The following is a 10,162-nucleotide window of genomic DNA, read 5'->3' as shown; positions in this document are numbered from 1 at the left end:
ACGGACTAAAATTTATATTAAAATTTTAATTATGTTATTTGATGTCACCAATCCAACTGACTATTTTTAAACTCGATAAGTTGAAACTCAAACTCATTTGATATGAACTTAAATTGAATCTAATCCTTATAAATAGAATAAATCAGTCCTAAACTAAACTCCAGCTAGACTAAAGATTGATTTAATTGTTCATTAGATTACTTTTTATCCCACCGGCAAATACTATTCTCTCAACCAACGACCCTTTGATGACTCTTGTCCACCGAACTTGGTTTCAAATTTATATTAGATATTATAACTTCGATTCAATCTTAAACTGTTTGATCAAATCCAATCGGAATTACAATCTCTATTTCATCTTTCCATTTAAAATTTGTAAATGGGCTTATAGATGAAATCCAATTGGGCCCAAACGGAGCCCGAATATTTAGGCTTTTCGGTTCAAATCTGCCCACTTAGACCGGTCCGATCAGGTTCAATCCGATTTTTGTTGTGGAAAACCAGTGAAAACAGAAGTGCACTCAAAAGGCATTTTCTGAGGAGTGATTGTGATCGCTCTTTCTCCTTCTATCCGAAAATATTTTTCAAAGCCAATTTGTTTTCTGCCAACAAATTGAGTTGCGCTTATTGACCTTAAAAAATGGGCACGAAATCGCAGTTAATTACGGGATTGACCTTGCCATTACCGAATGCTTCTTCTTCGTCATCGTCTTCAAGCTGTAGTAACAGACTCAGCATGGTGAAGAAGCCCCTGACGACATCGTTTTTTAATGGCGGAGGTATGAAAAAACTACCATTTTTGCTTATTCTCACTTTCTATTGAATCGGGTATCTCTTAGATTTTTTGTTTTCTTTTTTCGCTCCATAATTGAGAATCTGTTTGGCTCCTGAGAAATATGAGAAAAATGAAAGAAAATGTTGAAGATGCTTTGCTTTTGAGGTTGATATAGTACCTTAATGGGTTGGGGTCTTTTTTTAATTTATTGGTTTTCTGGTTGTTTAGAACTTTTATATTCAATTTCGTGTAAATTTAAAACTTTTGATTGATCTTAGAGCTTATTCATGTAGCTGAATTGTCACCTTTTCAGAAGAATTAGCCATGTGTTTTGGATGTTTTCCATCTGGGAATTAATCTTCCAAAAAAGACTTCAAATTTAATGTTAACTTGTAGCTTCACTGTGTGCTCACTATTAAAACTTGAAAAAAAAAAAAAACTTTTTGTTTATTAGCAAGTTACTGAATTTCTGAGATGCGATAACAGCATTGATTTATTTTGGAGAATGATGGATAGAGAGTAGAGAGAAAAGCATTTACCTGGAATTGTCGTGTTGAATTTGCTGAGTTGATAATGTGTGAAGCTGATTACGCGTAAAACTGAATAAGCCTCAGGTTTTTTTAGCTTGGCATGTGTATATAATATCTAAGAAATTTGTAAGTATTGGAATTGGGTGTCTTCTTGGGCAAGCTAAATTAATTGTATATCATTTGTTGAGGTAATCAAGTAGAAACATGGTAAAAAAAAGAAAAAGAGTCCCGGACATTAAAAGTTCATTAGGTGAATATGGCCTCATGGATAATGTCATTTTCATGTCTTCAGAATTGCATTAACTGAATCATAAACTGAATTTACAACTGAAGGATGAAAAGTTCAAGGTAACATTTCGATGAGTGTATTGATGCAAATCTATGCAGAAGGATCACTACTATTGGTGAAAAGTACTGTAATTGGAGAGGGATACATAGTATACAGTTCTGTTTCTCTCTCTTTATGCAATCTGTTGTTGCCTCTGTGGGTGTGAGGGAGATATGCATTAGGCACTTAAACTCCATTTTAAGGCTATTACTCATTTTCTTAATTTTCATTGTCCTTGCAGTGGGTGCTTTAAGAGTTACAAGGTTAAGAATTGTTCATCCCAGCCAATCACATTGTTATAGACAAGGTGGAGGAGCACTAGGCACTCGTATGAATCTTTTTGACCGGTTTGCTAGAGTTGTCAAGGTAGGATTTGAGAATTGTTCATTGGCATTTACAGAATAGTATCATGGTGCTGAAATGAGCATTATAGCTAACTAATTACTTCTTTGGCTGGCATACACTATTTTTATGATCTTGCTTCTTTTATATGTGCAGTCGTATGCAAATGCACTAATAAGTTCGTTTGAAGATCCAGAGAAAGTTTTAGAGCAAACAGTTATTGAAATGAATGATGACTTGGTAAAGATGCGCCAGGCCACAGCACAAGTAAGCCATTTGTGGTTGTATTTGCTTTTGATTCATCTTATTATCATTACCTTTAACTTCTTGCTTTTGTCACTTCATTTCCAGAAGTTGATTTTCCTCTATCTTCCTTTCTTTTGCCTTGCTTTTTTTGCACATCTAAGAATGATCTTCCTTTTTTCATTCTTCTCATGAAGGTTTTAGCATCCCAAAAGCAGTTGGAAAATAAGTACAAAGCTGCACAACAAGCTTCTGAAGACTGGTGATATTTTTATGCCAATTGAATTGGTACTTAATTCCCTAGTTTAGTGCTGGATCAATGATTCTTTCTGCATTGAGTTTTATTTAGGTACCGTAGGGCACAGCTTGCTCTTCAGAAAGGTGATGAGGATCTCGCTCGTGAAGCTCTCAAGAGACGTAAAGCTTATGCTGTAAGTCATCATCCTTCTAAAAGATTTATTCTAGGAATGTGTTTACCCATGCTAACTGTTAAAAAAATAAAGGAACTTCAAGTGAATTCTATTAGTTTATTTATCAGTATGGTAAAGATATCAGAAAAGTAGGTATGGATTTCCCTCTCTGTAAAGCATGTTATGGAGTTGTATTTTGAGTTGGTTTGGAAAACCTTACAGCACTATACTTCAACAAATTTACAGTTCAAGCCTTAATTCAATAATTTGTTGCCTTTTTAGATGTATTTGTCTGCTTTAATAGCAAGCTGAGAAATAATTTAATAAAAACACATTAGGATCATCTTTTATGCTGACTAGCTAGATATGCATGATTAAGCCCAGATGGATAATGCCTCTGAATGGTAGAATAAACTGTTTACTCATCGGCAGTTGAAGTACATGTTCAGTTAATTGTTATATGCTGTTGACCTTTTTCATGTTAGAGGTGCATTTGCAGAAGTGAAACTAGTTTGGGGGCTGGGAATGCTTTTGGAAACTGGTTGAATTAATGCAACAGTTGTAAATTATTTTTTTCAACTTTTTTGCAGGATAATGCTAGTGCTTTAAAAGCTCAACTTGATCAGCAAAAGGGTGTTGTTGAGAATCTTGTCTCAAATACACGGGTATGTTGAAAAGCATAACTGTTTCTCTTATAACTATATTTTGCTGTTTCCCTTTGTTTTTTGATATGATTCTGCAATGGCATTTTGAAGAGCAATTTATTTAATTGAAAAATGTATTGATATTAATTTCACAAGATTTGATTTTTCCTATAAAAGATGTGACTAGGAGAAGTTCTCTCTGTTGAATACTATAGTTTTTACAACAGTCTTAAGTTGGATTTAATGGTTCAAACTTGAAAGAGACGCAGTCTCTTTGAAAAGTCAATAAACTTTTGCAGAAAAGTTAGCCATTTTCTGTTTTTGCCTAGGGTAAAGACTATAAAACTGACCAAATTGGCAATCAAAGAGATCTTTGGTGGTCCTGAACTTATAGAATTTTGTCTGGTATCCAGAAATAACCTGTTTTTGTGGTTATTTGCTGGCGGACCTTTTGCAAATTATTTTATAATATTTCACGTTAGCTTTTTTGATAAGATAGTTGCATACATATTGATGAGTTTTTATAGTTGCAATCCACATTCCATTTTGTGTAGCTTTTGGAGAGCAAGATACAGGAGGCAAAGTCAAAGAAAGATACTCTGAAAGCACGTGCTCAGTCTGCAAAGTTTGTTTCTAGCACCCAATTATATCAACATGTTCTTTCTCTATTTACTTTCTTATTGCCCCCCATAATTGATATTTTGGTCTTGGTTAGGACTGCAACCAAAGTGAATGAGATGTTGGGGAATGTCAATACAAGCAGTGCTCTTTCAGCTTTTGAGAAAATGGAAGAAAAAGGTGAGAAAATTAGATATCTGAAAATGCTATATAATGACAAAACTATTTCTCCATTTTTGCAATGATGACCTACTGAAGCCAATACGCTATATTGATAATAATAAGTGCGCCGAATGTGAACCTTAATCACCTTTTGAATTTTGTTAAGTGTGCATTTTTTTAGCAAGTTTAAGTTTTGCAGTGAATTTAAATAAATTTGATTTGAGGCACATTTGAAATTCTGAACATGGGAATGATCAGCTAGAGGAACATTTTTTTTTTTTAATGTTAAAAATCTGAGTAAATGACACATTCATCCATGAGGTTTCAAGGTCCAGTAAAATTAGAAAAAAGCCATTTTAGTCCCTGTCAAACCAAGACTATTATATTCCATAAAATGATGTAAGAGCTTTTTTGTCCTTCTATACATATAACTTAAAGCGTAGCAAAAATGAGCAAAGGGTTTGCTGGTTTTTTTATGTTTATACTATTTTTAATTTTTATATTATTATTTTCTTAATTTTAGTTTATTATTGAATTCTAACAATTACAGATAAAAAAATTGTAAGTTAAAAATGTCATTTCAACATTTTATGGAATGTAACATCCTTGGTTTGGCAGGGACTTAAGTAGTTTTTTTTCTGATTTATTTAGACCTAATTAAGACTTTCATCAAAACTTAGGAACAAAAATGTCATTGACTGATAAAACTCCAAAACAGTCTCTTCATAATGTTTGTTTTATTCGTACTGATAAGTTATATGAGACCATGTACATTACAAGTGTAATCATCCCCTTTCTATGATAATGCCACCTGAGTATTTGCCATCAAATGTGGTCAAAGTTACTTAAATTGCTGACGGTATAGGAGTCCAGTCAAATAGCAATTTTGGTTGTGGAGGGTTTTCACCATTTAAAGTAAATAATGTATCATGCAAGTGTAATGTGTGCCATGCAAGACATGTTAAACTAACATTTGTCTTATGGCATAGGCAAATTTTCACTGGGTAAGATGGGCAGAATGTGCTTGTATATGCCATGGACTTGCAATTGTTTTCTTTACACCCCTGAATTGAATAGGTTTACAGCTTTGTGCTTGCTTCATTCCATTTGCTGAATTCCTTTACATTATATGTATCTCATAACATGTTTTCATGTTATAAAGTAAATGAAATGTGATGTAAAAGAAAATGAAATTGCTTCAAAGACTTGATTATATTTGTTTAGGATTAAATTGTGTCTATAAAACTTCTATTGTAGTGTTATTAAACATTCATAACTGCCACATGAAGCACTTTTAAGTTACCAAAGTTCAATATCACTTGGAATACTGTTGCTTTTTTCCCCTGAACAGATGCATGTAGTTAATGATTAAGGTCAGATAAACAGGTGAAACTTGGCTACTAATTAGGCAACTTGGCTGCATTTGATTACAAGGCCAAATTGAAAATTTGGGCAGCATTAATATAATAAAAGCTGTTTGATTGTATTTGTAGTTTATGTCGTTTAAAAGCAATAGAATTTAACCCTTCTCCAAATTGAAAACTTGGCTTCTTTCCTCTGACTACATATTTCATACTTGTTTTTAACACTATCATAAAGAAATGGGCTTAGCTTACTATTTCGCATTTGATTGGCTGATTTCTGGGTATTAAAGAAAGAAATGACTTTGATTTTACTTGTCATCAACACTCAAATCTTAAGAGTAGGGAAGTGGAAGTACTGTCTTTGGTTTTAGGAATAATCTCTTGTGCTCTAGACCTAATATGGATTTCTTTAGACCAAATTAGCCGTCAGCATCTCATAAGTTGATGACTTTAGAGTTAGCATGATTATCATTAGCTAATGATAGAAACCTTATGAATCTGTCGTACATAGAGGAGAGAAGAATACACTAAAAATGTCATGTTCGAGATGGCCCTGCAAAAATCAACCATCTATTGTAATTATATGTCTTTGTAGTCTATTATATAATATTTTGCGCATATATTACATTTTACATCTTTACTAAATAAGAGAATTGACAACAGCTACAACTGCAGGGGTGGACATTGTTTTCATGTTAAAAAATGTAGTTAACATTTCCTTGGGGTATTTCAGTTACGAGACATTTGTTTTAAGGACTTGTACAAAAAGACCCCCAGTTCTAAAAATCTCAAAAAAAAAAAAAAAAAATCAAATAATAGACCTTGGATATTAAAGATAACACAAATTAAGAGCATAAATGCAACTTCAGCTTATTAGATAAAATCCAATATAATAAATTAAAGGATCATAACCTGTTTTATTTATAGTTTTCTCAAGTTAAAGGGTACTTTACTCTTTGTACAATTTTTTTAATGACTCAGGCTGTTATACAATCCTTTTTCTGTGATTTTTAGAACTTGGGGTATTTATGTATCAGTTTCAGAAACAAATAGTCCCTAAATGATAATAGTCCATGTTTCCTAGTTACTGTACAGTATTCCTCATTTCTCAAATTAAAGTTCTAATTGCTTCAGTCTGTGTTTATTCTATGTAACTCTGTTGTAGAATGCTCAATGATGGATATATTCTGTTGATTCAATTGCACTTGGCTTTCTTCACCAACATAGCCGCATATTTTTTATTCTTTTCCCTTTGCACATTTGCATTTCTACCATCCCAAAATGCCTTTCTGTTCAGTTCCTGCTTTTTCAAGCATTGCCAAGCATACTGTTGTTGAAGATAATGAGTGTTTGTGTGTGTTTCATCTTCATTTGCTTACCTTCTCAATCGTCCATGTTTTTTCTGTCGCTAAGAATTGATGTGTTTTTTGCATTTTTGTTGACAATTTAATAAATAAGATTGAATTTATAATGCCTGGTATGGTTATTCCCCTTGCTTAGCATTTGACATTAAATGTACTTACATCATTAATAGCAGGAGATGGGATCTAAATGTTTTAGACAAAACCCTAACCCCATTGCTTTCCAATGTCCTCTTGATAGTCTTGGCAATGGAGTCCCAAGCTGATGCTCTTAATCAGTTAACTACAGATGATCTTGAAGGGAAGGTAAAATTTTTTTCTTTTTCCTTTCCTTTTGGAATGTTAGTTTCACATCCCCTATATAAATGATGCCTGACATATTCATTGCAGTTTGTACTGCTCGAGAGCTCATCAGTTGATGATGATCTTGCGAACCTTAAAAAGGAACTATCTGGTAGCTCTAAGGTATACCTTACACATCAAACATTCTAAACAATTTTTTGTTCTGGTAATTTTAATTATGCCACACCTTCTTGCTGATCAAAGATCATTTGAAGCAATGGTGTTTTTTCCCTTGATACCAAATTTCACAATTGCTTTTTAATGTAAAGAAAGGATACCGTCTATGGACAGAAAGCCTTATGCTTCCATTTATTCTTTCTGGGGTAGCCTCAGCGGTAGTTTTTTGCTGGGGAAACCTGGAAATCGCTTCAATTTTAAACTGTAAAATTCTACCTTCCATTTTGACAATCTGAGACTTCTCTCCTCTTTCATTTATGAACAGAAAGGAGAGCTTCCTCCTGGAAGGGTGGCTGCAGCAAGCACGACTTCTTTTCCTTTCCAGGACTCTGAGATTGAGAACGAGCTGAATGAATTGAGGCGGAAGGCTAGGGAATTCTAAAGTTCAAACTATAGTAATGAACTTCAGCATTGCAAACTTCTGGAATTCATATTTTGAGCAGAAAACTCGACAAGTTTTGTAATGCCTGCAAGTTAAATTTGTGAAGCTAAAAGGCCAAAAAGATTCAACATTGTATAGCTAGAGGCCCAGCTGAAATCAGTTGTATTTTTTAGATACTGAGAATGCCTGTTTTTTTTGTACATGAAATAATTTTTTTAATTTTTAAAAGTGATACTTAATATTTTAGGATGAATTATCAAGTATTTATCAATTGATGGTGGTATAGAGATTAGTTTGCAAGTGTACATTCAAATAAGGGTGGATTTGAGCCGAGCAGATATGGACTCAGCTAGATGATTAGTTGAGTTGAAGCAATGTTGGTTCATCAAGTGCAAGATTGATGTTAGTATTGAAGCTAGTAGACTATGCCCGTTTCTTATTTTCTAATAATATGTCTTTTATGATTTTTTTCATTCTTGGATCAATATTACAGTTCTCAGCATTGCAAAGCTCTATGATTTCTCCATTGAGCGTGATTTCTTAGTGTTGTTGATACTTAGTGGAAGAAAGGGACAACTCGGTGTCTCTCGGACTAGAAATCTCTTCTTGTAAATAACAAATGCTAACACGTTCAGACGATTCATCAAAGTTAGACAAAACTTGTCCGAACAATGAGTTTTCAAGCCTGAAAATGATGGTGTTTTGTTAAGGAGGTGCAAAGACAATGACATCAACTATTTAAGGTGGAAAAAGAAGATCATTGGTGGCTATAAAGTGAAGAAAAAAAACTTTAGGTTTAGTGGTGAAAATGTGATTTTTTTCAAAATTAAAAAATATTTTTCAAGAGTGAATTTGTTAATTTTTAAAATTTGAAGAAAAATATAATAAATTATTATTTTTAATAATATTATTAAGATAACAATTTTACCCTTAACTCTAACTGAAAATTTTAACAAAAATAAACTCATAAGTAAAACTTTGGATTTTTTTAAAATTAGTATGTATAAGTTGGGATTATACTATTATTTGGGTGGGAATAAGTATTTTGGCCTTACTATGGTCAATAGTTCAGGGCAAGGGGCCATCCTCATGACAATTTCTTTTCTTACAAGATTTCCATATTTTCTTAAAAATTTTATCCAAAGTCAAAAGTCAATTAAAAATTTTCCAATGAAACATTGGACTTCTAAGTAATAGGATAAAAAGTAGCACTATACGTGGAACTAGTTGTTACACGTAATTAATTATTTTAATTATTTTTTATTTTTTATTTAAAATTATTTAATTAAATAATAATATGTTAATTTATTTAAATATATATATGATAATATTGATTATTAATATAATAAAAAAATGTACAAATGGCAATAATTTTTATATTTAAATCAATAATAAATATAATTAATTATAAAGTAATCGTATTAATTAGAGCTAACCCATTTGAAATTGGGGTTAATTATTTCACCTGGTTTGACAGATTTAATTATATTAAATTCATGTGTTTACTTGTTGGATTGAAAATCTATTATGTCAAATCATATAGAAAATTTTACAATACCATTGACTTATATAAAAAATTAAATTAAATATTTCAAATTCTTGAAGTGCAAGAAAAACTTACTTAGAAAATATAAATTATAATTTATATATTTCAACTTAAATCTTTCAAAAGCTTATACTACAAGCAAGACTTATACACAATTTTTTTATAATTGATGTAAGAGAAAGTTGAAGAATTTTGTTTTTAACTTCAAGACTATCCAAGAAGTTGTGAATCTTAAATTTGCAACTAGAAGACTCAATAAATTATCATAGGAGGAGGATAAACAATTTTCTCTGGTGTATATACGATAAAATTACTCATACAAAATATTGTTATTTGAGAGTATTTGAAAAAGAAAGACGGGTTTTTTTGATCAGATTGACAATCGATTTTATTTGAAATTGATTTCGTATCAATCATGGCTCAATAAGGCTTGTGAAATCCCCTAATCTATCCATTGTAGTATTTTATAATTTTTATGTGTATTTATCAATGTTAATAGTTGAGTTTAGATTAATTGAACACATGGATATATTTGTGAGTTTTACGTAGTTTAATTCTATAATATTATCATTTGTATTAAGTGTTTATTATTGAAGAAATGTTCTTTTTAATCAATAAATAAATCTTTTTAAATATTTTTTTTACGATGAGGAACTTTAGTTGGTGGAGTCTAACAACTCCTTGAAAATGGAATCGAATCATCAAGTTAGTAAATCCTAAAAAGGCTAATCGAACAATTCCCACGCTACAATATGAACATTTCAATTTTTAACATTTTTTATCAACAAATAACATACTTTTTTTCTTCAAACTATTATAGAAAAACATCATTTAAGTGATTAAAAAAATACACCATTAATTCTTTAAAAAATTGGAAAAAAAATATATACAAATTAAATTTATATTGGTGTCCTCTACTTATTCAAACTTATAAATCA

General features: G+C 31.5%; 1 protein-coding gene across 1 annotated transcript; it reads left to right on the top strand.

The window, feature by feature from the left end:
• Nucleotides 1-513: 513 nt before the first annotated feature.
• LOC123221806 (membrane-associated 30 kDa protein, chloroplastic-like) lies at nucleotides 514-7,931 on the top strand. The gene is made up of 11 exons (XM_044644721.1): nucleotides 514-779; nucleotides 1,875-1,999; nucleotides 2,132-2,242; nucleotides 2,416-2,480; nucleotides 2,568-2,649; nucleotides 3,219-3,293; nucleotides 3,827-3,897; nucleotides 3,988-4,070; nucleotides 7,019-7,083; nucleotides 7,168-7,242; nucleotides 7,562-7,931. The coding sequence occupies exons 1-11, from the start codon at nucleotides 641-643 to the stop codon at nucleotides 7,676-7,678; spliced, it is 1,008 nt and encodes a 335-aa protein (XP_044500656.1). The 5' UTR covers nucleotides 514-640; the 3' UTR covers nucleotides 7,679-7,931.
• The last annotated feature ends 2,231 nt before the right edge of the window (nucleotides 7,932-10,162 follow it).

The sequence above is a fragment of the Mangifera indica genome, chromosome 7 (assembly GCF_011075055.1).
Source record: "Mangifera indica cultivar Alphonso chromosome 7, CATAS_Mindica_2.1, whole genome shotgun sequence".
Taxonomy (NCBI): Eukaryota; Viridiplantae; Streptophyta; class Magnoliopsida; order Sapindales; family Anacardiaceae; genus Mangifera; species Mangifera indica.
This window is presented reverse-complemented; position numbering and strand designations above follow the sequence as displayed.

Coding starts and splice junctions, on each gene's coding strand:
- LOC123221806 (XM_044644721.1), top strand. CDS start 641: ATGGGCACGAAATCGCAGTTAATTACGGGATTGACCTTGCCATTACCG. Junction 2,000..2,131: donor GGTTTGCTAGAGTTGTCAAG/GTAGGATTTGAG, acceptor TTATATGTGCAG/TCGTATGCAAATGCACTAAT. Junction 7,084..7,167: donor CAGATGATCTTGAAGGGAAG/GTAAAATTTTTT, acceptor TATTCATTGCAG/TTTGTACTGCTCGAGAGCTC.